Genomic DNA, 26,937 nt, shown 5'->3' with positions numbered 1-26,937 from the left:
AACGTGTTTGGGTAAAATGGATGTGGCTCTGTAGTGTGTAGTCATCCAAAGTGCCCGAGGCTTGCAGCCCGAGGCCTGACTTCTCCTCTGATTTCACCTGCTGTTACACAGATTGCTACAGACCGCTCTATTGTTAGGGTAAGTTGTAGTTAGCAGGTCTCAGGTGAGTATGGGCTGGAATGGGATTGGAAACTTGCATCTGCATCACAAATGCTTCTGTGTTTCTTCACTCGTAAGTGCTTTCTGTTGTGATATCAAAAGCCACTGTCTTGCTTCCAAACAAACACACTTCTTATGAAAAAGTTTTTTTACTCAACAGTCATTCTTCGAATCAGTCACTTCAGGACCTTGGCTTTTATATCAAAAACAAATGCAGTGCCATGTATTCTGAAGTTTATCTACAGAAGATCTGGTCTAGTCGACACAGCATTTTAAACCTATAAAAACATTAGACATTATTAGTGTTTACAATTTTTTGCATTTTAGAAATGTACCGGTTGAATTTATGTCTTAACTGTTGTGTCTAATTCATGAGTGTTATTTTTTATGTCTGTTTTTAGGGAAATTACAAATCCTGTTGATCATTGCAATTATCGACAGTACCTTTTTTTTCTCTGTATAAAAAGTACTACCTTATTTTCTTTTATTGTGTTTTTGTATTTTTTTGTCTGTACTCTTGTGGAGCCAAAGACTTCTCTAGTCCTGAGAGTTAATTTTGAGTATCTTCTTTAGATATATTGGACAAACACATCTGTAAATAGACTTTTATAAAGAAATACAGACCATTGGGACCTTATTAGCCCAAATTGTTTTTAATGAACTTATTGGATCAATTGGATGCAAATTGGGAAACAAATTTGGCAGCCATATAAATTCTTTATAAAACTCACTCTATTTGATATATATACATATTTTATATGTATATATAGCTGAGTATGCATGCATGGACACTATTTGTCCATATGTGCATACTTGTCTGTGTTTTGTCATCATCAATCATGACATGGATTTCTTCTTTCTTTCATTTATTTCATACCATTTTCATTCATAGACGTCACCCAAGGGTCATTCAACAGCGGAATACCATTTTGTTTTGTCTGTTTTGGATGTAGAATAGAGTGGAAAATCTAAATTTGCTAAAAGACGATACAACAACCAAACCAAACCTAAACCTCAAAAATAAAAACAATTGTGTTCCTAACTGTGGAATGTCCCAAAATACACAAAAACTCTAAAATATGGCTCATTAGATGTTTTCTACCAGTCTTTCTCTTTATGTAATTGCTCAGAAAATATTTGCAGTTCCTTAACTAATGGGTTGAAAAGACTGTGTATGTTACATTACTTGAATCATTTTTACAAAGTTCTTTCTCATGTACGATGAAGAATATTACTTCTTTCCCCCCAAAGGTTTAAACATGAGCATTAATTAACATAGAATTCATTTTATGACTCTCACAGTCCAATGCCTTTCTCTACTCCACACAGGTGTCCTTGATAAGCCTAGTGGCAAATTCACTGGGATATTCCGACTTTGCTGCCATCAAGTCCCTGAGGACCCTCCGGGCTTTGAGACCTCTCAGAGCTCTGTCCAGATTTGAGGGCATGCGGGTGAGAAATGAGATTTCGGTTCTTCTCTGCAACACTGTTCCTGTTGACTGTCAAAGTTTGTACTGTTTCCTCTAAATAGAAAAATAGCTTGATAGTCAGACCAGTGATGAGGTCTGGAACAACACTAATAGAGTAACTCATTGCTGTGAGACTGAGCTATTTCTTGTTTGTTGCTCATCAGGTGGTCGTGAATGCTCTCATAGGAGCAATTCCCTCCATCATGAATGTGCTGCTCGTGTGTCTCATCTTCTGGCTCATCTTCAGCATCATGGGAGTCAACCTATTCGCCGGCAAGTTTGGAAAGTGTGTGAACAGAACGGGCTTCATCCACAGTATCACTGTAGTCAACAACAGGTCGGATTGCCTCGCCATGAACGACACCCAGTTCTACTGGACGAAAGTGAAGGTCAACTTCGACAATGTGGGACTTGGGTATCTTTCCCTCCTGCAAGTGGTGGGTTCCTTTGCTGCAGTGTTTTCAGTTTATCTGTCCAACACGCTTTCATCTCAGGAATCATGTTGTTCTTGTGTCTTGAAGAATTAATGCGATCACCAATATAAGCTGAGTTGAGTTTGTGAAGTTATTTTTCAATAAAGTCAGTGGTTCATAGTATAACGCAGTGCCCAAACAGTAGTGTGGTGTTGTATTGTATCACAGGCTACCTTTAAAGGATGGATGGAGATAATGCATGCAGCTGTTGATTCAAGAGGAGTAAGTACATCTTTGTACTTATGCAGCTTACAGTATGTCATAAACATGTTACAGTAAGGACTTACATAGTTATTTGTTTTCAGGTGGAGGAACAGCCCATCAGAGAAATCAACCTCTACATGTACCTGTACTTTGTCGTCTTCATCATATTCGGCTCCTTCTTCACCCTCAATCTCTTCATCGGTGTCATTATCGACAATTTCAATCAGCAGAAAAGAAAGATGAGTATTAACAAGGCAGATGTCAGGCCTGGATCATTTGATATTTGAAAGTAATTCTTGTGAACAGTTGCACAAATAATTACACTGTCATGGGAATATTTACCACAAAACACAAAGATGACCCGGATCTGGATGGAACAACTTGTTACCTGTTGAGCATTGGTTGATTTTAATATTTTCGGTAAAAATAATGTGAGGTGTTTGTGTCTGTACTTAGGTGGACAGGATATCTTCATGACTGAAGAACAGAAGAAGTACTATAATGCTATGAAGAAGCTGGGATCTAAAAAGCCACAAAAACCAATACCAAGGCCTGCGGTAAACTGACATAATTCTCAAATACAACACATTTTTCAAACATTGACTTGTTTTTAACACTGCTTTTTTCCATATTTGATGCTGATGATTAATAACCCCTGATTCTTCATATCAGACTGTCCACTAACAATGTCGATAATATGCTAATCCTAGAACATTCTGCAAGCCTTCTTCTTCGATCTTGTGTCCAAGCAAGCCTTCGACATCATGATCATGATGCTTATCATCGTCAACATGGTGACAATGATGGTGGAGACAGATGAGCAGTCAGAGCGCATGGAGTCCATCCTCAACAAGATCAACTTGGTCTTTATCGTGATCTTCACCACTGAATGCCTGATCAAGCTCTTTGCCCTCCGTTGTTATTTCTTCACAGTTGCATGGAATATCTTTGATTTTGTGGTGATAATTCTCTCTATTGTGGGTAGGTAGATACACACTGCAAAAAAGAGATAACCCATTGTTACTGCCAAGAAATTTATATTTTTCAGTAGCTAATCTGTTTCTTTTTCTTGGGGACTATTGTACATCACAAAATATCTGAACTTTTACTATTTAAATGGACATGCTAATGGGACCAGCTGTAACCACAACATTGTCATAAGTTGTTATGACGAACAGTTAGCAAACAGTTGTCTATTTACACATTCAGTAGACATGAATCCACATAAACATTCATGTTTTTGTTTTTTTTTGTCTTGTTTGTGTCCACCTGATGAACGTAAATCTGATATTCGCTCTCCTTTTCAAGTGCATCATTGTAAATGAGACAAACCTGTTCTCTCATTTCAGGGATTGTTCTTGCAGACCTCATTGAGAAGTACTTTGTATCTCCGACCCTGTTTCGAGTCATCAGACTGGCAAGGATAGGACGTGTACTTCGACTTATACGTGCAGCCAAAGGAATAAGAACTTTACTGTTTGCCTTAATGATGTCCATGCCAGCACTGTTCAACATTGGCCTCCTGCTTTTCCTCGTGATGTTCATCTATGCTATCTTTGGAATGGCGAATTTTGCCTACGTGAAAAAACAAGATGGGATTGACGACATGTTTAACTTTGAGACCTTTGGAAATAGTATGATCTGCCTTTTTCAGATCAGCACTTCTGCAGGCTGGGACAACCTCCTGAGTCCGATCATGTCCAGCTCACCAGATGAATGTGACGTTAACTTTGTCAACACTGGCACCAACACCCGAGGAAACTGTGGCAGCGCATCCATGGGCATAGCATTCTTTGTCAGTTACATTATCATTTCTTTCCTCATCGTGGTAAATATGTACATAGCTATCATTCTGGAGAACTTCAGTGTTGCCACAGAGGAAAGTACAGAACCACTGAGTGAGGATGATTTTGAGATGTTTTATGAGGTTTGGGAGAAGTTTGATTTTGAGGCCACACAGTTCATTGAGTTTTCCATGCTGTCGAGTTTTGCTGACACTTTGTCTGAGCCGCTGCGCATTGCCAAGCCCAACATGATGAAGTTGATCTCCATGGACCTTCCCATGGTCAGTGGGGATAGGATCCACTGCTTGGACATCTTGTTTGCCTTCACAAAGCGTGTCCTGGGAGAGTCAGGTGAGATGGATGCCCTCAAGCAGCAAATGGAGGAGAAGTTCATGATGACAAACCCCTCCAAGGTTTCCCATGAGCCTATAACCTCCACACTGCGCCGCAAACTGGAGGAGGTGTCCGCAATCATCATCCAGAGGTGTTATAGGAGGCACCTGGTGCGCCGGCAGATGAAACAGGCGTCCTACCTCTACAGACAAATAAACTACGAGACTGTGGTGGATGTGGAGAATGCTCCAGAAACAGAGGGGCTGATAGCCTGCATGATACAGCACTATGGGCCTGTGGGGGTGGAGGTTGTACAAACCACAGAGGACACTCTAATGTCCTCACCACCATCTTATGACAGTGTAACCAGGGCAGCCAGTGACCTCTCTGAGGTTGTCAGATCAATATCCAGAGACTCTGAACTCAGGGAGCCTGGTGAAACCTATGAGGAAACTTTTCTTTGAGACTCGATTGTGTGGAGAGTGATTGTGTGGTTTTTGTCTGTTTTGTTTACAGCAGAGAATATAACTCAAAATAACTCATGGTCAAAGAGATGAACTTTATATATATATATTTTGGCAGATGCCGAGGAAATATGCAATATTTTTAAGTAGCTCACAGCCTCTGTTTAAACTGAACAACCCAGGAGTCAGTTTCGGTTACACAGAAGAAACTGATGCACTCTGGTTTTAATGTCTAATCATATAAAACACATACATGTGGCTTACACATGTTACCTACATTCGGACATAACACCACATGATCTGCAGTTTTTTAAATCAACTTCGACATAGGAAACTTTTCTGAATGTAAAATTCTTATTTATGATTTTCATTAGGTAATCAATATTGATTACAATTTTTTTTCAGGCATTAGACACCTGGTTCAACACTGTAATTTGTATCTCAAGCAAAATATCTTACCTCAAGGCTGAGAACATGAAAGATACTGAAGAGAGAAATATAATCTGAATCAACCCCCCCGCCAAAATAAAAGGATTAATATGCAAAAAAAAAGGAAATAAAAAAAGGCTCCTATAAGAATTATGTAAAAGTAACTAACCAAAAAAAAAAAAAAAAGAAAAGAAAAGAAAAAAGTGGCTAAGGAAAAGCAAATGCAGTTCAGTGTTAGCTACATTTCTAAAACTGCATTTGGGCAGATTTAAGCAGCTGTGATTTGTGACAGAAATAAATATTATACATATAAATATATATTTTTGTGAGATCATCTTCTGTGGGGTGGCTGCCCGGTTAGCTCAGTTGGTAGAGCATGAGACTCAATCTCTCAGGGTCGTGGGTTTGAACCCCACTCTGGGTGGCACCACCTCCCATGGGCTCATCACCCGTGGAGGTGCCATTGGACTTCGGTGCATTGTGGACTGGGTGGCAGTTGCCCCTGCGACCTGGGCCTGGGCCCAGATAAGTGGCAGATGATGATATGACATTTTCTGTAGGTTTTTCCGCATTTTCTACAAATACAGATTCTCTTATGTGCATGACCAGATGTTTTGACAATGATACAGGGCTTTACAGCTGTGTGGCTGAATGTGCCACCAACATACTGTGGTCTTGCAGCTCATAAACCAACAGACTGGCAAAGCTAAAAGCAGATTGAGAATATTGAGCAGTATGCAGTTCCTAGCAAATAATTCCCAGTAAGCTTCTATACTGTAGCTAGCAGGCTATATTGCCAACTCATGTTGACATGAGAAATTAATTTGCATTCATGACTGTAGCTGCTATGAAGTTGTTATTCAGGTGTTACTGATATGATTTTAACCAAAACTATCATTTACTGCAAGAACAAGATTTTCCAATTTAAAGATTAACATTTTGAATCATAAGAAAAAATGTATAATAAATTATGAGACAAGGTCATGAATTGATAATAATTTATTGTTTAATAATAATAGTTTGTTTATTACCTTTTTTTAATTTATCCCTTTTACATGCACTTTGATGGAATGAAGGTGATTTACGCTATAACTGATGATAAAGACACGGTCCCCCGTTAAAATAGAATTAAGTGTTCATTTCATGATACAGAAACATGACAAAAAAAGCATATCTGGTTTTGTTATTACTCAACACGTGCTGCTCTGAATATGAAGAAAAATACGGCTAATATTTGCTAATATAATGTTTCTTAGTTGAAAAAGTTAAATTTCAAACCATTGTCAAACATAGAACAAGTTTAACTTGTGTGTTGATTACAAAGACGGGTTGTGTGTACTAATAGTCCCTGAATTATGTGCCTGATTTTGATAGTTGTCTGCACATTTCTCTGAATCTCTTTAGACCATTTAATTTGATTTGATGGATGTGGATTAGAAAAGCATGAATGCACTGAAAGCTCATTTTGTAATTAACTGTGTAAAGAGCTTTGAGGCTGTGTAATGTATGTAAAGCTAATTTCTACCTTTTTTTGTAATGTATTTATATTGAAAAACCATTTCAGTGACTCTCATGATGGCCATAACACAATACGATCAAATTATATAAATATACGGTGTTCATTTTTATATAAAAGACTTTCCTTGAGAACCTGATTGTCTGTATTGCATTTAGGCTCATCATTTCATGGACTGTTTTATTTAATGGTAATAAAATTTGTTGGCATATTTATGGATTTTCTGAACTCTCAGTACAGTTCAAAAAGTAGATTCATGTTTGAGTTGTTCTGCAAAATCGACTTTATAATCTTTAATTGCCATCCATTTATTTTTATGTTTTACTTCTGAATATACTGTACAGTACTAAAAAACAAACAAACAAAGCAAGTCAAAATTCAAAACTGTGCAGCATCTCTCCGTTTTCATGAGGAACCAGTTAGCTGATTTGACCTCATTGCAAGGCAGTGGCGCTGTTAAATCTCCCTCACTCTGAGTCCATGTGTATGAAAAAAAAAAACGAAACAGGACAGATGTGCACAAACCTTTGCATCTCCATGGCGGTCTGTCCTTGTGAGTGTATTGCCCTTTAAAGCTTGAATTTGTTTATAATGCCGGCACAAATGCAGTACAATCACATATAACCTCCCAACAACATAGCCTAAATGATCTGTGCTATTAATGATTTCATCTATTCATTGAAGCATTAATTGAAGAGCAGTAGCTCTCTCTCTCTCTCTCTCTCACACACACACACACACAGAAATACAACAGAGTGATTCTGCTGCACAATAAATCACTAACAATTCCACTGTAGTCGTGGAAAATCCAATAATAAATAGTGACCAGGATTAAAAATATAATAAAACCAAAGAAACTGGAAATATTGCTTTTTGGCACATGTGTGTATTTTCCATTTCTGGAGTATAACTCTTACTTCTTCAAGAAGTCAGTGAGTTTAATTACAAAATTTTTTTGTTGTGTTTACATTTTAGTGCCGAATTCAAGTTAATAGTTGAGCAAACCCACATTTTCAGTTTGGAAAAAAATCATCAAGGGTGCCAATTTGGATTTAGCCCCAAAGAGATTTCCTCTCTCTGGTTGTCGGGGTGGTCAAATCCAACTCTGACCAGCTGGGATAGAGGGATAATCTGTGTGTAAAAAAAAAATCACTTGTTTTAATTACACACTCACAGACACACAAATGCACGCACCCTCTATCTTTCTCTCTCTCTCTCTCACACACACATACACACATGTGGACATACATGCACCAACACAGCTACTGCACCCACGCACACTATACTTTGGCCTTCCATTCTCATAATAGACAGATGCTTACTTTGAATTTAATTTGGGTTTGCGCGTGAAGTGCCAGAAAAAATGTGACTTGACTGAATGTGACTTGGTAATTGATCTGATTTTTAAGCGTTTGGACATGTGGTGGAGATTAAAGCTTCATCAGAGAGAGAAAACATTTTTAAAAAGATTAAAAATGCACTATGTCTAATTGCAAAATGCAGCAGCCCACTGTAAACCACAGCAATGTCAACGTAATACATTACAAATTGTCCACATATACTGTGGTTATGCTAAACTCTAATACAAAAGATATTTTAATGAATTGCATGATCGACGTGTCATTTGTTCAGATAAGATATGAAGGTCATGAGTCACATCGAGTCTCGTCATCATCAAGTCAAACAGGTCAATAGGAACAGATAGTTTTTATGAACACCCATTATACTGCCCTATCATTTTAACTTTGAGAGCCTAAAAGTTGATTTATTTTCTCTTAATTTTGACTTAAACCTGCAATTTGATTTTTTTTTTTTGGCCATTTGGGGCCAGTGGAAGCTGTGTTAACAAACTCTGACATTTTGCCAACTTTTAAGTTGAACAAGCGTGTTGGCAAACAGTTGCCTAAACACATCTAACAGTCAACATCAGCTTTCATTTGAAGCAGTGTGTCTTTCAGCCTGGTGAATCAGAGAGTAATATTCACTCCCCTCTCTGCTTTGGCCCTCTATGTCCAGCCAGTTAGCTGCTGACTTTGTCTGTCTGCAGTTTGGAGATGTGCACACAGTGTACAGTGGATTTTTAGAGCTTTGACCTACTGCAGCCAAAAATGACACTGTGAGACTGGTGTGTCAACCAGAACAATAAAGTTGCGACAAGAAAATGAAACCAGTGACCTGAGAGATGCTATGAAGCTCTGCAGAGTTAAGAGGGACAACAGAGGAGGGTGTATTCATCACGTCCAGCAGCAAGTACACATTGTCATTTGATCCATTGTTATTATAAAGTACTGATTTTAGCCACTAAGTCCAAATATTTGCTAACTTAGTAAGTCAAGCTTATGTTTTTATGAATATGATTTTACGCAAACATCTTTCTGCAACATAGTGTAAATTACAAAAAAAAAGCTGACCTCAGCATTGTCATTGGTAGTTACTGTATGGCTGAGTTCACATTTTCTTCCACTGTGCTGAAAATCACACAGTGAAATCTGCTTGTGATGTTTCTCCTAATCAAATTAAAATGTTCACCAATTTATTAGGACATAGTAAAGTTTGCTGTAACATCCTCCAATGTTTCACCAGTCACAGAGGTTTTTAAAATTCTTTTTAAAAAAAGCTACACTCAGCTAACATATTGGCCATGGTTGCAGGTTATTAGCCCAGGGCTGCTGCTTGGCTGTTGGTGAGGACAAATTAAAAATCAAAGTTGGCCTTACTAAAAGGGCTGAAAATCCCCCCAAATAAAGAATAAGAAATGGCCTTTTGTGGTACTGTCAATCACCACGCACTACAGGGATTTACTTAGTCATGGTGGCTAACGCTGCCCAGATGGTCTGATAAGGCACTATCTAATTACTTCTCCTATGGGTCCTCTAGTTCTGATAAATACTGGGCCTCCGCTGCTAGAAATCCTTCACTGCCACCACCAGGAGACTCATGCATCTACACATCAGTTTGAGGAATCATTAGGTGGAGTTTGTTGACAGTAGGGGTGGGCGATATGGCAAAACTATCATATCATTATTTTTTAATGGTAAAATCACGATTTTATCACTGTTCATTTTTACAGTGAAGTTGATTGCTGCTCAATTACTTTGAGCAGTCTTTTGAAACTGTAGTTTTCCACTGTTTTGATAGGAATCATATCTTTTGCCATGTAAAAAGTAACTGCGTCAGTCACATCTTTCCACTGTTTGCTACTTCTCTCATATGGCGTGCTTTTATCAAAGGCTTGCGTTATAGTTGGTTGTTTCTGTGTAATGTCTTTAACCGTTACCACTGGCTGATGTGTGGTTGGCCTCGCTGCTTGGCTCTCAGCAAATTGTTTCAAATTGTTGCACGATCCTTCTCTGTGCAAACTTTGCAAGTTTGTTTGTAAACAGTTGTTTGCGCTTTGTTGTTTGGAGAAAACTCAAACCAGCTCCAGACTCCAACCTTTCACTTTCGTTGTCGGCCATGGATACCCGCTACACCTTGACTAAAACAGTGAGGCTAGTAAAATTTAAAAAAAAAAAAAAAATCAGCACTGCTCGTACTTCGCCATGATTGGTTCCTAACATTCCTAATATTTTTAATAATTTTTAAATGTAAATATTAGCACTTTAGCTCAATAGCTTCCGTCGTAAATTAATGACTAATCCCTTTTCTCTCAGTTAAAAAAAAAAAAACACGCAAAAAGAAAAGACAAATTGTGAAAAATTGTGAAATCCCATGGAAAATGAACATCCTGAAACATCAGTGTGGTTGCTTCCTCCAACTCGCATGTGGCAGACGGTGGGCGGCGGTAAAGCAACAGGATGTCAGCATGAATTTACAACGCGAAGAAGAAGAGTCAGGAAGTGGTGTTTAGCTGCATTTGACAGCGAGAAGAAAGTGTCGAGGACTGGGATTCAAAGCTTTGCTTTCACCGATAGCTACTGCAGGACGAGGATTTTTTTTAATTACGAAACATTCCTCTGTTTCCATTCAGCTATTATAGCTCTTCAGGAGAATAAAATGGGTAACGTTTTTTTATTTTTCTGGTATCATCATCGGTTGTTTTGATGTTAGCTTGCGTGCTAACGCGACTTCATGGCTTTGAATTACCAAAAATAATAACTGTTACAATCATTCCTGGAGGTTCATAGTATAGATATAGAGCAAGGGAGCAGTTTAGTTTATATTTATTTAATTTGGGGGAAATATCGAATAGAAGAATGAAGTTTTCCACTTTCCACTGTTAAGAAACAGTTTTAGATGTGCAGTTCTATCCCCCGTCCAGCCCAGGATATTATAACTTTACATAATTCTGATACTGATAAAAACTAACTTGATTATCAAATTGTGACCACGGGACAAATCTAGTTAAATAGAAAATTAACCAACCTAAACTATACTTTCATTGGCACATAAAGAGTCTTATTCATTCATCTTATTTTCCTCTCTTATTTTTTTTAAACTGAGTTAAAGGCTGAGTCTTTGTAGTTTGTTAGTGTATCTGAAGTGTAATCCATGTCCACTGAAAGGATCTCATAATTTCTGATACGCTTGCAGAGGGTGCCCTGCCCCTGTCCTCGCTGAGGCTCCTGGTTCCACCTCTGCGAGTGATGTTGGCTGTGATGTGGAAGGTGGTTCGTCAGAAGAACATAAAGCATTATGGGAAAGTGGAGGAGTTTGTGTCCTTGGTAACTGGAGCCATCCCTGACATCTTGACAAACAGACAGATGAGACTGCTCACCCTGGGCTTGAGAGCAAAGGTGAAAGATACTGATGCACCATACTGCATATCAATATAGAGTTGACAGTGGCAGATATTGGCTTTATAAGGTCATTTTCTTGCTGATTTATCTTATTGAGGAATTGGAATTTCTGCAATTTTTGTTATTTAGGTAATACAAAAGAATACACATATACATATTATGGTTGTTAAAGATTAAAAAAACAAAATGTGTTTTGCACCTGCATTTATCAGTATAAACCAGGAGACACCAGATGATGTTTTTGGTTTAAAAACTGCCACTTGTGAGCTTCCTAGTCTGTCATTTTTCTTTGGTTCTTTCTTAAAATGCACACAGAGCTTTATGAAGCTTTCATGACCCAATATAACCTTTAACTTAAAACTGAAATCTGCAACTCCTTATATATTTACCCTTAATGTGAGGAAATATCTTTTATCACATTTTTTAAAATAGATTTGTTTTTTCAAAACATTATCTATTACTATATTATTCAGTGATTAGATTTCAGTGTGTTCCCTACATTTAAGCATGTGTTAATTGTCAGTGTCTCCATGTCTTTGTTTCCAGATGACTTTACAAATGTTATGTTCTGACCAGTCAGAGGATCTCAGACGGGTTACAACACACTTAGACAGCCTCCTGCCACCCAACTCAAAAGAGGTGTGTGACCTTTTCTTTTATGGACATTGATTATTGCCTGTTTAAGAATTGTTCTGCTTATTTTAAATGTGCATGTTTTACTCGCCAGCTTCAGCCAGAAAACGAAGCTCTTGAAGTTAACTTTATCAGGCTTGTTCGGAAACTTCTGGACGACCCAAAAGGGAGGGAACACTTTCTTAAGGTGTGACACTGCTTTTGCCTCATTATTTTTTAACAGGAAAAGGGGCAGTTTGTTTGTCAAATGGTGCAGTAACATTCACATCCGTACATTTGGTTGAAATATTTTCCTTGACAGAATGTGTTTCCTGTGGAGTATGGCCCCAACTTTGATACAGCACTGGAGACTCTGGTTTGTGAGTTCTTCACCCGACTAGAAGAACTGGTGCTTATACCAAACTTTAAACAGGTACAGATACCATGATTTCTGTTATAAAAATTGCAGTTTACAATGCATTTCCATATTTCCTGTTTCCAGTCAATCAAAATAATAGTTTTGTTTGTTTGATAAAGACCGCAGTGTGGATCAGTGATACATCTTCTGTGCTAGAAGAGTACATGCAGTGTGTTACCAAAGCAGATGACCTCAAAGTTTTGCTCAAAAGTGAGGTGCATCATGGTAAAATGGCCAAGATGGATTCCAGTGGTAAGTGTGTCTGCCTGGGATACCTGCCAGGTTTTTATGTCCATATCAGTGCTGAAACAATAAGTCAATTAAATGATCGATTAATTGGTAATGACAGTAATTTTTTTTTTGTTGCAGCCCCAGTGCAGATATATTACAACAACTTCTAAAAGCGCTTTTAAATAGACAAAACTTAACTGACTGTTTTCTCTTTTGTAATTTATTTTTTCAAAAAGTGCCCTCTCCCTGCGAGCAGCAGCTCCTCTCATCATTATCTCTTCCCCCTTCGTTAAGAGTGACCGACACCAAAGATGTGGAATCTAACACGCAAACATTTGAAAACCAAAGCGAATCAGAGGCGATTTCTCCGCAGGAAGTGGGAGATAAGGGGATACAGGATACAGGATGGCCGGGTGAGACTGAGACGCAAACAGCAAACAGCAGCAATGGAGAACTAACAACCGGCGGGAAATCCAGTGACAGTGTTCCTGATGTTCACACTGGAGAGGAGTGCAGTGACAGAGCTCCATCTACATCTACTGAGAGTCCTGTGCTGTCCTGCTCCATGATAGGCCCTCCTCGGCAGAGAGTTGCACACAAATGCTCTCAGTGTGGGAAGTGCTTCATTTATCGTTACGAACTCCTGGAGCATCAAAGACTGCACACTGGAGAAAACCCTTACAAGTGCTCTCAGTGCGGAAAGGCCTTCAGGAGGACATCTGACCTGTCCACTCACAGAAGAACACAGTGCACAAAAGCAGCTTATATTTGCATCAAATGTGGAAACAGCTTTCAGTCTATACAGGACAAATTTAGACACCAGTGTGTTCACAGTATCCAAAAGTTTGACTGTTCTCAGTGTGGGAAAAGCTTTAAGAAAATGTATTTGCTGGGTAAGCATGAGCTGACTCACACCCAGAATCGTATTTTCACATGCAGGCAGTGCAGGGAGGTGTACCCCAGTATGAGTGAGCTGAGATCCCATCAGAAGATTCATCCACCGGAGCTGTCTAATCAGTGCATGCAGTGTGGCAAATTTTTCAGCTCTGCTGCATGTTTGACAGCCCATGAGCTGCGCCACAGACAGCAGAGGACGCAGATTTGCGTGCGTTGTGGCAAAGCTTTCAAGAACAAGCATGACCTGAATCTTCACATGCGTAGCCACACAGGTGAGAGGCCTTTTCAGTGCACGTACTGTGGGAAACGTTTCTCTGTGTCAGGAAATCTGAACATACACATTAGAACTCACACCGGAGAGAAACCGTATCTGTGCTCTGACTGCGGCAAAGCTTTTGTTTCAGCTGGCGAGCTACAGATACACAGACGCACCCACACGGGGGAAAAGCCGTACAAATGCACGGTGTGTGGGAGAGGATTCACCATGGCGAGTAAAGTGACGCTGCATATGCGCGTTCACACTGGGGAACGCCCTTATGTCTGCTCTGAATGTGGGAAAGGTTTTTCACGTGGCAGCGAACTGAAAAAACATACCATGAACCATACAGGGGTCCGACCCTACGCTTGTCAGCTGTGTGCCAAGACTTACACATGCCTCAATCACCTGAAGAGACACTTAAAAACTCACAGTGTAGTCCAAAACCAATCTGTCTGATTCACTTTAATTACCGTAAGGCTTTGTTCAAATGAAAACTGTGTTTATAAAACTATCCTGTAATGACTGCAGTGTTGACCTCATACACTGTAATAGGTTTCACACGCCCTCTGTTGTAAGGTCTATGTTAAAGAAGTGCTTTTACTTGCTGATTTCTCATCCTGCTTAAGTCAGATCTGTTGTGATTGTAAACTCTTGAAGTGCAGCTTTTGGGCCTCACATGGAAGTGTAAAACATACAAACATACAGTATGTTAAAAGGACATCTAAGAAAACATTCTCCTTCTGTATTAATTAATGCCTATTTCTATTGTCAATTTACACTTAAAACAGCCTATTTGTTCCTGATGTCAGCAGTATTTCTACTCGGATACAACACGAAACACCCTGCAGTGGCCTTGCACAATGTCAAACTATTCAAGTTGGTGCTCTCAAAATGTCAAAGTCATTAAATAATAAGATAGCTTAAAGAAATGAGCTTGCAGATTTACCTCCATTAATCCTGTCAGGAATTCTTCTAGAAAAGTCTATAATAAAAGTAGTACTATTATTACCATAGTTTCAGTGACTTATTTTTAAATGCAGTGCTTACCAATCGTTATTTAAATCCTTTACCTTTAATTGGTGATTGTGGGTCAATAAAGTCACATGAGGCATAAGAAAAATACAGTTTATCAATTTTAAACGTTGCTAACTTTGATTGTCCACAGAGGCGGTGCATCCGCATTTGGACCGTCGAGTGAGCATGAATCGCTGTATCCGGGCTGCCCCGCACAACAAAACGAACGTCCCCGTTTCAAACTGACACTGACTGGGCCAATGCTCCCCATTATGAACAACGTGTTTCAGGAAGAAGTTGGCGCCTGAAGCACCCTATGCAGTTAGCTAGCACGCTAATCGAAACTATGAAAGATATCCCATTGTAATGGTTTTTCTTTCCATCGTCATTAAAGAATTTCAAAATGAACGACATGGGTATGTATTAGCTCCTGGAGATCTGTGAGATTGTGTATGTTCCGCTTCTTACGCGGCTAGCCGAGTAGCTAAAACGAAGGATTAGCCGAGGCTCAACAGGCCTCGACTAATCCCTGGAACAAGAATTGTTTTGCCCAATAGCAAGCCGGTTTTACCAGCGGCCTGGTGGCTAGTCCGGCAACGTGAGTCAACGTTGCAAACAGCACTTTTCTGCGGTCGAACAGGTTTTTAAAGTGCATCAAGCGCAACATTACCGTTGGGTCTTTTAAACCGACAACAGTTTAATTTGAATTTAAGTGACTAACGTTAAGCTAACAGTTAGCGTAACCACGTACCATCAGTAAATTGGCAGCTCACTATGCCTCCTTTGCCATTTCGCACAGTGTGAGATGCAGGGAAAAAACACTGAATATGTTTGTTTTTGCGCTTGATGACTATCCTAACGATTCGAGCCAAAAACATTAAATGGTAGGAGCTAGCTGTGTGCATTGGTGGAAGCCTGGTGCTACAGATAACGGAGCGTAAAGTATTGCATTTCAGACTGTAGTGCATCATTGGGATGGCCTGGATACCAGAGGAAAGTGAACAGACGGTGCTGACCACAGTGACTGGACTGACTTTACAGAGATGCTGTGTTGACAAGGAGAGGCATTTCTAGTGTCCTATTAGAACTGAAGTCTATCCCACTTGCTCCTGACAATATATCTGTCAAACACCAAATTATGAATGACTCTTTTCACATACAACACTTAATATAGTCTTTCAAACAATTCAAAGAACTTTTCTCCCCCATCAAATTGTGTTATTAACATTATATGTGAACTGTGGGACTGTTACAGCAGTTACAATGTACTAGGTTTCCATATCACTCTTAAGTTTGTTTGACCCAATCTAATGTCTCTGAAGAATTCAGCGTCCCTCTGTCCTCTCTGGCACTGCTGGTCCCACCACTACGACTGATGTCAGCAGTGATGTGGGAAGTGGTACGCCAGCGGAACATAAAGCACTATGGGAAACTGGAGGAGTTTGTGTCCATGGTAACAGATGCAGTTCCTGAACTGATGAGTAAAAGAGAAGGGAGGCTGCTTTCACTGGGGCTGAGAGCAAGGGTAAGTGATTAGAAATGTTTTTGTACATAGTACCAGGTATCTGACTAAGGCTTTCAACTCTCCGGTGTTAGACATGGTTGCCATGGAAACATTGATATTAAAAATACAAATTCATTTTTTTATAGACAACTCTTGAACTGTTGCGTTCTGAACATCCTGAAGATCTCAAGGCTGTTGAGACCCACCTTAACCGAATCCGATCGTCTTGCATTGAGGAGGTGAGTGATGAATGCTTTTATTGATCTGTTGTAGAATTGAAAGGATTGGTTGACTAATCAATTAATTGATTAGCGGAAAACTATTTTGATAATAGATCAAAAGAGCTCTGAGAAAATGTTATGGGCAATTCTCTCAACACTGAAATTGCTTAAGCAAAAAAATAACCATCAAATTAATCAGTTATGAAAATAATGGTTAGATGCAGCCTTGGTTGGTGGTTTTATATTTTATTTCCTTAAAGTCATCTGACTGGTGGCGGGTTTTCCAGACAAATGATCCTGTAATTGAAGCACCAGAGGCAAACTTTATGAAGCTGGTACAAGGCCTCATCGAAGATACTGATGGCAGAGAACATTTCCTCAAGGTAAGGTTAATATTAAAGTTCGTTTGTATGGTGCTGTAAAACATAAGATTTTCCAAATATCAAATCTTAGAAGTCAGTTTATGTACCCCAATTTTCCACATCAAAATTGCAACGTAGGTATTACCCATCTGATCATACAGATGTCTTGTTGGGAAGTTGTCAAGCTGTCTTTTTTTTTTCCATCTGTCAGAATGTGTTTCCTGTGGAATATGGCCCTGACTTCGACACAGCACTGGAGACTTTAGTTTGTGAATTCTTCACAAGACTTGAGGAGCTGCTGCCAATACCAGATTTCAAACAGGTAAAGAGAGGATTTCTAAAAAGAAAAAAAAAGTCAAAGAATAGGAGCACTTTAAACCTGAGATTCAAACTTTTTCTCCTTTTTTGTATAGACTGCCTCCTGGATCAGTGCTGCCCCCTCTGTCCTAGAGGAGTACATGCAGTGTGTCTCCAACGGAGACGACCTTAAATTTCTTCTTCAGAGCAAGCAGTGCCATGGGAAACTGGCAAAGAATAGCGTTGGTATGTGCACAATTTTACATGGAGTATAAACTAGTCAAGAAAGAGCGTATTAGCTGATGAAGTGGGAGACTATTATATGGATAATTTTCTTCTCTATTTTCCCACACAGCTCCGTTTCAGGCAGACGATCTTCTCATTCCCTCTCTATCCCTCCCTCCATCATTGGAAGTGGCCATCGCGTCCCACCCGAGTGCTTGTGATGATGAAAATAATGACGTTCCTCAGATTGTGATGTTCGATGAAGAACTGTCCACAAACCCTTCCACCTCTGCTGACTTTCCCGAGTCACCAAAAAGGACTGACATCCCATCATCTCCTCGCAGGAGACAGCAGTCAGGAATGCATAAATGCCCCGAGTGTGACAAATGCTTCAAGCATCACTCGGTCCTCATCGAACACCAGAGAGTTCACACCGGGCTGCAGCCGTACAACTGCTCTGAGTGTGGGAGGGCTTTCAGAACAGCCACTCTGCTGGCTGGCCACAGGCTACGGAAATGCAAAAATGCTGCATATCTGTGTATTAAATGTGGGAACAGTTTTCCAACCTCGCTGGACAAATTCAGACACCACTGCCCAAAACGGGGCCGTAATTACGACTGTGGGCACTGTGGAAAGAGTTTTCAAAAGTCTAGCAGCTTAAAGGAACACCTGTTAACTCATGTTCAAAGCCGCCTTTTCAAATGCAGCCACTGTGGGGTAGGTTTTTCAGGAATTGGTGACCTGAAGTATCATCAGCAGGTAGACCATGATAAGCCATACCAGTGTAAGCAATGTGGAAAGAGCTTTATCTCCTCCAAGTGTCTGACCAAACACCAGCAACGGCATGAAGAGGTTGGTGAAATTGAGACGGCCAAATTAATGAGTGGAGGTAAACACCGAAAAAGTGGCTCAGCTCATCGGATTTCTTCAGGGTCTCTGTCGTCCAGGAAGACTTCTGTCAAAGCTGTCTACCCTCGGGGACGAGTCACCCATAACTGTCCACTGTGCGGAAGGAGCTTTAAATATCGCTTTGAATTTCTCGAACACCAGAGGTTCCACACTGCGGTGAAGCCTTACAAATGCTCTCAGTGTGGCAAAGCCTTCCGCACAGAGGCTCACCTGTCCGGGCACAGGAAGAGAAAGTGTAAAAATGCTGCCCACATTTGCACCAAGTGCGGGTGTCAGTTCCGGTCTCTACATGAACGTGTCAGACACCAGTGTGTGCAGCTGCTGACAAAATACGAGTGTTCTCATTGTGGAAAGACCTTCAAGATGGCCCACCTGCTGAGGAACCATCAGATGAGTGAACACCAGCTTCCCTACAGCCCCAACCATCGCTTCAGGTGCAGATACTGTGACGAGACCTTCCCTGGGATCAGCGAGCTGAAGTACCATCAGAGAGTTGACCATGAGAAACCCTATCGGTGTCAGGAATGTGGCAAGTGTTTCTTGTCTGAAAAATGCCTAGCCAATCATGAGCTGCGCCACAACGACGACAGACCAGAGAGCTGTCCGGTCTGTGGCCGCGGCTTCAGGAACCGCTACGACTTGAAGCAGCACATGCGCACTCACACGGGAGAGCGACCCTACCAGTGCACTCACTGTTCACAGTGTTTCTCCACGGCAGGAGGACTGAGGAGTCACACCAGAGTCCACACGGGCGAGAAGCCGCACGTTTGCCCGGACTGTGGGAAGGCTTTCTCCCAGATGGGTGCAATGCGCACCCACAGGCTCACCCACACAGGAGAAAGACCCTTCAAGTGCACGGTGTGTGGCAAAGGTTTCACAATGGCACACAAGGTAACAGTTCACATGCGTGTTCATACGGGCGAGCGGCCGTATGTGTGCTCTCAGTGTGGAAAAGCCTTCTCAGATGGAAGTGTGCTGAAGCAGCACATGCTGAACCACTCAGGAGTGAGACCATACCACTGCCAGATCTGTCCCAAGACCTACACCTGTCTGAACCACCTGAGGAGGCACCTGAAAAGCCACTCTAACATGAACTGAGTCGCACATGAAGGCAAACTGGAGCAGAATCGAGTAACATTGTAAAAATGTACTGAAACACTGCCTTTGACAGAGAGTGGCTACTAAAACTGCAATGTACTAACTAAACCCAGCAATACATGAAGGAATATAGAACAATGCTGTACGGTGACTGTTAAAATTTACTCCTCATTGTAAAATAAATCTAGTCATAACATCCATTTGTGAAGGCCTATGACAACCAGCACAAAGAAATGGTCCTTTCCCCTCATTCCTCTCTCTAGTCTATTACTTGAGTGTTTGTTTTTTTTTCTTACATCAGTTTCTTATGCATGAATACATTTGGATGTTTTGATGTTATGACTCCTGATCTTATTTGGTTGAGATTCTGTGTGTTCAGAACAGAAGCTGTAATATAGGTGAAAATATATTTTTGGAAAGGCCTCAGAGGGATCCTTTTGGCTCTGTGTAAATACGCTGAAAGACAATTACTGAGTGCAAAGTTAAAACGACGACATTTCTTATTTCAACATGACATGACTGTATTCCTGCAGGCCTTTTATATCCCCACTGTGGTTTGCAAGGTTTGTGAATTTCAGATTAAAATTAGCTTGTTACACCTTGTGCTTGTTAAAGGGCTTTGTTTTTTTTTAATTAAGAAAAAACGCAGCGATAAATTCTACTCGCAGTCAGAACAGAAGGTTGCACTAGATGGCAGTAGGTGACCAACAACCAACACTTTTCTCTTGATCCTCTTGCATTATAAAGCAGTGCTGGCCGTTTGTGACCATTGGAATTGAAAGTAATAATAGGATCCCTTAACTGAATCTTCATGAATTAAATTACTGCTGTTTTTTTTTTTTTTTTTCATTTTTTGAAGGAAGCAGTCAGATGCTGCAAAATGGAGCAGAGTAGAGACAAAAGAAGCTGAAGCAGATCTTTCAGGAGCCTAAAGACTGATGAGGGACTGGAAGTAGAAGTTAATCGGGCTCATTTCCTGTCATTATTTGCTGTGGTCTTTGGATTGGACTCCAGGTTCCGCATGGTGTGACTGGTTCCCATCAGTTTCTAAAGTGGTATGAGCTCTGACGAAACATAGTGCCACTGTGGCCCAGTTTACAAAACAGTACATTTCGATTTGGACCACCACTGTTCCCAGTACCTTTTATGCTAAGTTGGACTTGGGGCAAATGAAATCCTGAACATGCTGCGATTAATCTCTTCCATCTGTGCAGAGTTTAATGTTTTCACTGGAAAAGACGAGAAGATGTTTTTTTTATCCCCAGTTTCTCCCTTGTTTCATGTTCATGTTTGAACTTGGCTGTGGTGATTTATTCACGGCAACTTCTGAATTAAATTCTCTGGAAATTCTCAGTAAAGTACAGCCCCCCACAATGAATGTGGTGGTGTGTTAAATGTTGCAAGATGTAAAAAAGAAAAAAAAAACTCAAAAACTGTCATAATATTCAGACTGGAGACACTGGTTGTACTCCAGTGGTTGTACTCAGCAGTATTCCCACTTTCTCTATGACTCAGGAATGGTACTAATCTTCTCCACTGAACATCAGAATTCTGCGGAAACTTGTGCTCCATCCTGCCTGCCAACAGCCTGTGCCCAGGACATTATGCAGAACCTCCCTGCTTTAGGAAGTATGTGTGTAACAGAGCTTAATCTTAACTTGCTGAGGACATGTCCTGTCTTTGTTTCCTCAGGCTGAAAGATAATGACTTCTCAGTGTTCTCAATCCCACCTGCCAGCGTCAGGACTGTAAAAAAAGCAGTGCACAACAGATTCCTTCTTTTGAACAAAACTGCTTCACAGTAAAATTGCGACTGGGAAAACTGAAAACACTCCTTGCTTTGCTAATGAATTCCTCTACACTTTTATGGAGTAATGTATTTATGATGAGGGTCGATATTGAGACATCTGAAAATGCATGCATTACAATTTTAAACATTCACACAGCTGCCAATAATCCAACAGATTTACTATGAGAGCTTGCTAATAAACACAGATCATTACCAGATGTCCCCCTTCTCTCCTCATCCCTCCTTCCCTCCCTTCTTTCCTTTCCTTTCCTATCCTCCCCTTCTCCACACAGCTTTTTCTCCCTTACGCAGTGATCTCAGTGGAAAATCTGAGTCTAAGCCAGACCTTCCCTGCAGTCCCACACACGTGTGTGTCCACAGCAACCTTGGAACATCCACCCCCATCAACACTTTGCCAAATGAACACTCCATGCCTACACCTCCCTGCCTCCTTCCATGGAAGTGCCTCACTGAACCCCGAAACTCTTTCCAAAGTCGTCTCCAAGATGTGCACACAAGCAGCAGTAGATGGCACTGTGTCTCTTCCTGCTTCTGAGGAGAGAGGAGTAAAGAACCCCCACCCACCACCACCACCCTCTTCTTCCGTCTCCTCTAACAGCCTTTTGCTTTTATGTTCAGGTCAGGTCTGGACGCCAAAGTGAACCAGATGTATTGAAATTCCACCCACCCCCATCTTCCACAGAAAAAAAATACACTTTTACAGAAAGAGAATATAAAATGCTTCCAAGATGTGCGTCAGCTGCTTTTCATTAGGCCTGATGAAATTACTCCAGTGTGCATCTATTCTGGGTTTTCAGAGTTTTGTCTCGAGTGAAAAGGAAACATAAGAAGCTTTTCTGTCTGATTTCTGATGATACATGTTCTGAAATCATTGAAACATAGATACAAGATCAGTTTCTACATGCACCCTCTTTCCTGCAAAGAGAGAGAGAGAGAGTCTGTGCATGTTGGAGGCTCCTGTGCGGTCAGCTGGCGTTTTGTTTATTCCTGAGTATCCGTGTCCCCGTGGAACCCTTTTAAGGAAGCAGGCATATCTTGGATTTTGTATAAACTTTTAGTCCGTGCGCGCTCTGGTACATCCCTACTCATCATCCCAGAGAAAGCGCGTGAACGCTTCCTCCTCCTCCCCCTCCCTCTCCTCCTCCTCCTCCTTCCCCGTGCGCTCCGGTCCTCCTCTGCGCGCTCCGGATCTCGCCTCGGACAAACTGCGGCGGAACGCTGGATCACCAAAAGTTCGCCGAATCGGTTTAGAGGTAGCGGGCTTGGGGGCCGGAGAGGTTCGGTGTTTGTTTGTCTGGGGACTGGGGTGTTGTATTTTTGAGTTGTTAGATTTTTTCGCAGTTTAGTCATGGAGACTCTCAGAGGTCTCCTCGCGCTGCTGTGCGTTTTCCTGGCTGGAGCGCAAACGCAGATCCAAAGAAACAGACTTGCGGGTAAGTTTGCTGAAAATATGTCGTAGTTTCCACGAAAATGTTCTAGTATCTCGCGTTTATGACATTATGTTGCATGTAAAGTGGACTTTCTGTGGTTGAATATACCGAAGTGACGTTTGCTGCAAGAGCTAGTCCAGATGTTCACTGTCTTTGGCTGAGAGGCTTATGAAGTTTGAGTATCCTTATAAATCAGCAGCAGAGACGAAACAACAATTGACAGTAAAATCAGAAGAGGACAGTAGCATAGCCCACCTGGAGTAGGCCCACTAGTTGCCTTAATGGGCCTCAATTGTAGGCTTTGGGTGTAGTGCAGAAGAAGGTCTTCCAGTGCTGTGGATAACAAAATGATAAATACAGACAAGAACCAAAGCAAGTGATAAAATCACAGTCATTTCCCTGACAAGGTGCTGTGCAAGAATTATAGTACAAGTGTGTATATGCAAGCAGCTGGTGTATGGGCACAGACAGTATACTACCTGTCATGAATTTAAATGAGTAATGATAGATCCGGTGGGGCAACCCCATGACACCCAGTGTGATGCAAGATGCAAGGTCCAATCAGCATCATGCTGGCCTCAAGGCCTTCACTGCTGCAGCAGTGATACTCATGTTGATGTGGGGTGAATTGATGGATTATGGAGGTTCTGGAAGAGATAGATTTAACTTATGGTCTACCACTGGGGGGGTTTACAGTTGCTGATTGGATAATACATTTGCTGACAGCCATCTTTGTTTCCTTTGTGAACAGAGTGTCCAGTTGATCTTTACTTCGTATTGGATACATCTGAGAGTGTGGCCCTCAGACAGAAACCCCCCAACTTTTATATTGACCAGATCAAAGAATTCACCAAGCGCTTCATAGATGAACTCAAGGACATGTAAGACACACACACACACACACACACATTTATGCAGTGACGCAAGTATTCAGATTCTTTACTTTAAAGCTTCATTAAAAGTTAACAAATTCAAAATATTACTTAAAGAGTAACTTAATACCTCCGGTCCTATAACTTATCATGTTTCTGCAGTGATCTCCAGGTGCACTCTGGGACACTGTGACATCACTGTAGGCCGTGGCTATAGGTGCAATACAGCACACTTACAACCACACCCAAACACACCCATCACTGATGCTGTTTAAGATTTCGCAGATTTGGCAAAGGTGGTTAAATGTTGTTTTTCAGCCTGGAGTAAAGTTAAGTATGTAAATGTTATCAGTTCAAGTATCAGAGGTAAAAGTACTCAGCAGCATTACTCCTGAGAGTGACATAACATCATTTCAACTACTTCATATATTGTTCAGTATTTTAATCTACAGTGATTTATATTTTCAGTTTTGTGGGCAAAATTTAGCAATTTTACCCACAAAACGCAATAAATATGCAAAGTAACCAATAACTGCAGCAGATGTAATTGTATGAGCAGTACAATATTTACCTCTGAAATGTAGCATGGAAATGGACATACTCAAGTAAAATACAATAACCTTCAATCCACTGTTCCCAGGCGCCACCAATGTGACCGCATCCTGACGTGGAACTCAGGAGCGCTGCACTACAGTGACGAAGTCATCATTGTGCGAGAGCTGAGTGACCTGAGCACTGATCGTCAGGCCCTGAAGAACGACATCGATACCATCAGTTACATCGGCAAGGGCACATACACTGACTGTGCCATCAAGAGGGGCCTTGCTGAGCTGCTCATTGGGTAATAATAACACACAGATACACTTCAACAGATTAAGTAATAAGAGCAGTGATATCATTTCCATGCATGTCTGCCTGTATGCAGGGGTTCCCACTACCATGAGAACAAGTACATCGTGGTGGTGACTGATGGCCACCCTGTTACTGGTTACAAAGAGCCATGTGGAGGAGTGCAGGAGGCTGCTAATGAAGCCAGGCAACATGGAGTCAAAGTGTTCGCTGTTGCCATCTCGCCCGACCAGGAGGTACAAAATGCACGCATTTGGGTTTCTACACTTGTGAGGACTTGCATTGGCATAATATTGTCTGTCTGTGTGCAGTGCTGCTGACCCTTGGTACCATGCTGTAATGAATACATATTCTACTAACTCTTGTAGAAATGACGTGAGGTAAAATGAAGTAAACTAACTTAAAGTGAAGTAGTTCAAAGTAAAGTGAAGTGAAGTACATTAAAATGAAGTGAAATGAAGTGACATGAAATAGATTGGTGTACCGTAAACGGAAGTAAAGTAAACTGTTCAGTAAAGTAAATTAAACTGAATTAAAAAAATGTCTTTGCTTTCCAAAAATGTCATTACTCTCAAAGGTTTAAAACTCAACATGTTCCTCAAACAGATAGATGTGTGTGCACACATACACACATATATATGGACAACCCCACTAACTCAGGCCACATCATGTTCATTCTTGATCTAAACACACAAAGTTGTTCTTTAAATTCAATACAGTTCAATACAGTTAGACAGTTTATGTGTCATAACACAAATGTTGCTGAGAGACAACATTCTGCAGGTGATGCTGTATTTTAAAACACTCATTGTCAGATGTTTATGTGAACTGCTGCCAAGAGACAAGAGTCATCTTTCACACTGTGAAACTGAACTGAACTCTGTGGCCTGATGCCTGGAGTGAGACAAAAAAGGACAGGTGACCTAAATTTAAGTGTGATGCCAAGAGGGCTAATAAATTCAGTCACTGGGTGATGGAGTTAACAAGCCTTTGTGGGAAATCCTGTAGATAATATCCGTTATGTCTAAATCCCCAAGAACTAACAACAACACTGGCTCAAGCTAAGTGGGATCCTACAACAAACACACAGACACAGAATAAAGCATTTAGAGATCAGTTTTACTTCTAGGCCTGCAGGTGATGATGTTTGTGTTTTGTGTCTCTTCAGGACACCAGGCTGTCACTCATTGCCACAGACCAGACCTACAGACAGAACTTCACAGCTGCAGACGACTCCAGATCCACCAAGATCGGAACCATTCGAACCATCATTGATATGATTGTACGTATCCTCTTCTCTTCTCTTCTCTTCTCCAGACTCTATAAACAGAACTAAACATTTGGATTTTAAAGTAACTTGTGTTTTCTTTCTTTCTTTTCAGACAAACGAGACAAAGGATGTGGTATGTCTTCTATGTTTTTAAGGAAATCTTTTAGCATGTGTTTGGTTACTACAGTTAAATCTAAAGTGGAAGGTCCACAGTAATTGTGGGTACATTAGTGTGTTGCAGAAAAAGCATTGGATTTTCTTACATTTAGGGCTGAGCAACATGGCTTAAAAGGCTCATCAATGACTTTAAGCTTTTTGGCAGCTTTGTATCTATATATTTTTCATTCTGCCTGAGTAGTTCTGACTGATGGATTATTGATTATTGTGTTCTTTAATTGAAACATACCAAAAGCAATTGTTTAAGATGAGTTTTGCTGACAGAGCTTGAATTGTTGTACTGTATACTGGCTAAATGTCACGACTGGAAAAACTTTTTCAGTCCAGATTTCTCCGGTTAACAATGTTTATCACTTTGTGGCTACTAGAGCTGTTTATTTAGAGCAATTCATCAAAAATTTGTTAGCATGTTTACAGTGTCTGGGTTTATCTTTAGATTCTTTTTAGATTCTTCCTCTAATGCGTTCTCAGCTGCTGACTCAGTTTTGTTTCTGATGGTCCTGCCATGTGCTGCCATGTAAACTCTGCTAAACTCTCTCACTCAAAAAAAATGAAGGAGCCACACAGGAAAGCCACAGGAAGCTGAAATGAGCACACAAAAAGCAAATTAAGATTGGTGAGATATTCGGGATCCAGCAAAGTCACTGCGGTTCTACCAGCCCTACTTTCATCTGACAGACATGGTTATGTTACGTTCAGAAGGCTCCAGTGAACATTATTACTTAAGTTTTTCACTTTGAGATCAGACCAGAATAAAAGCCAAAGACATACAGTGACGTACAGTGATAGTGATCTTTAAGGTGTTCATAATCTTTCTTTTCTTTTTTATTTCCCCAGTGTTGTTCCTTTGACTGCAGTGTAAGTATGCCTTTTATTACATTCCTGCCAATTCAGATGTTTTTTTGGATTTCAC

At 40.7% G+C, this 26,937-nt stretch overlaps 4 protein-coding genes and 1 non-coding gene across 8 annotated transcripts in view; all 5 read left to right on the top strand.

Moving 5' to 3' along the window:
• The window catches only part of LOC121193754 (sodium channel protein type 4 subunit alpha B-like), a 29,565-nt gene extending 24,679 nt beyond the window's left edge, over positions 1 to 4,886 (top strand). For both annotated transcript variants that reach the window (XM_041056214.1, XM_041056213.1), the window contains exons 20-26: positions 1,489 to 1,611; positions 1,793 to 2,065; positions 2,270 to 2,323; positions 2,407 to 2,548; positions 2,762 to 2,862; positions 3,016 to 3,286; positions 3,655 to 4,886. In XM_041056214.1, the coding sequence (XP_040912148.1) occupies positions 1,489 to 1,611; positions 1,793 to 2,065; positions 2,270 to 2,323; positions 2,407 to 2,548; positions 2,762 to 2,862; positions 3,016 to 3,286; positions 3,655 to 4,886 (2,196 nt within the window). The remainder of the gene's footprint in view (positions 1 to 1,488; positions 1,612 to 1,792; positions 2,066 to 2,269; positions 2,324 to 2,406; positions 2,549 to 2,761; positions 2,863 to 3,015; positions 3,287 to 3,654) is intronic.
• Positions 4,887 to 5,666: 780 nt separating this feature from the next.
• trnal-caa lies at positions 5,667 to 5,739 on the top strand. Its single transcript has one exon. It is a non-coding gene; the product is annotated as a tRNA-Leu (tRNA).
• A 4,937-nt stretch (positions 5,740 to 10,676) lies between these two features.
• On the top strand, positions 10,677 to 13,233 carry LOC121193756 (TERF1-interacting nuclear factor 2-like). 2 transcript variants are annotated; one of them, XR_005895318.1, is made up of 7 exons: positions 10,677 to 10,831; positions 11,365 to 11,567; positions 12,117 to 12,209; positions 12,298 to 12,390; positions 12,505 to 12,615; positions 12,701 to 12,852; positions 13,068 to 13,208. XR_005895318.1 is itself a non-coding variant. In XM_041056217.1 (7 exons), the coding sequence occupies exons 1-7, from the start codon at positions 10,828 to 10,830 to the stop codon at positions 13,128 to 13,130; spliced, it is 642 nt and encodes a 213-aa protein (XP_040912151.1). In that variant the 5' UTR covers positions 10,677 to 10,827; the 3' UTR covers positions 13,131 to 13,233. The 2 variants fall into 2 exon arrangements, 1 of the variants encoding a protein (XP_040912151.1); XM_041056217.1 differs by having other exon boundaries at positions 12,720 to 12,852; positions 13,126 to 13,233.
• A 1,216-nt stretch (positions 13,234 to 14,449) lies between these two features.
• LOC121193755 (zinc finger protein 665-like) lies at positions 14,450 to 20,251 on the top strand. Of its 2 annotated transcripts, none has more exons than XM_041056215.1 (7): positions 14,450 to 15,417; positions 16,324 to 16,526; positions 16,652 to 16,744; positions 16,987 to 17,109; positions 17,300 to 17,410; positions 17,502 to 17,631; positions 17,741 to 20,251. In XM_041056215.1, the coding sequence occupies exons 1-7, from the start codon at positions 15,405 to 15,407 to the stop codon at positions 19,615 to 19,617; spliced, it is 2,550 nt and encodes an 849-aa protein (XP_040912149.1). In that variant the 5' UTR covers positions 14,450 to 15,404; the 3' UTR covers positions 19,618 to 20,251. The 2 variants fall into 2 exon arrangements, with proteins under 2 accessions (XP_040912149.1, XP_040912150.1); XM_041056216.1 differs by having other exon boundaries at positions 17,014 to 17,109; positions 17,741 to 20,250.
• Positions 20,252 to 22,579: 2,328 nt separating this feature from the next.
• The window catches only part of col6a1 (collagen, type VI, alpha 1), a 46,313-nt gene continuing 41,955 nt past the window's right edge, over positions 22,580 to 26,937 (top strand). The window contains exons 1-7 of the mRNA XM_041054916.1: positions 22,580 to 22,859; positions 23,608 to 23,737; positions 24,369 to 24,569; positions 24,654 to 24,813; positions 25,746 to 25,859; positions 25,960 to 25,980; positions 26,862 to 26,882. Of these exons, the coding sequence (XP_040910850.1) occupies positions 22,775 to 22,859; positions 23,608 to 23,737; positions 24,369 to 24,569; positions 24,654 to 24,813; positions 25,746 to 25,859; positions 25,960 to 25,980; positions 26,862 to 26,882 (732 nt within the window). The 5' untranslated portion in view covers positions 22,580 to 22,774. The remainder of the gene's footprint in view (positions 22,860 to 23,607; positions 23,738 to 24,368; positions 24,570 to 24,653; positions 24,814 to 25,745; positions 25,860 to 25,959; positions 25,981 to 26,861; positions 26,883 to 26,937) is intronic.

The sequence above is a fragment of the Toxotes jaculatrix genome, chromosome 14 (genome assembly GCF_017976425.1).
Source record: "Toxotes jaculatrix isolate fToxJac2 chromosome 14, fToxJac2.pri, whole genome shotgun sequence".
Taxonomy (NCBI): domain Eukaryota; kingdom Metazoa; phylum Chordata; class Actinopteri; family Toxotidae; genus Toxotes; species Toxotes jaculatrix.
Note: the sequence above shows the minus strand (reverse complement) of the source record. Positions and strands in the feature narration are given on the sequence as shown.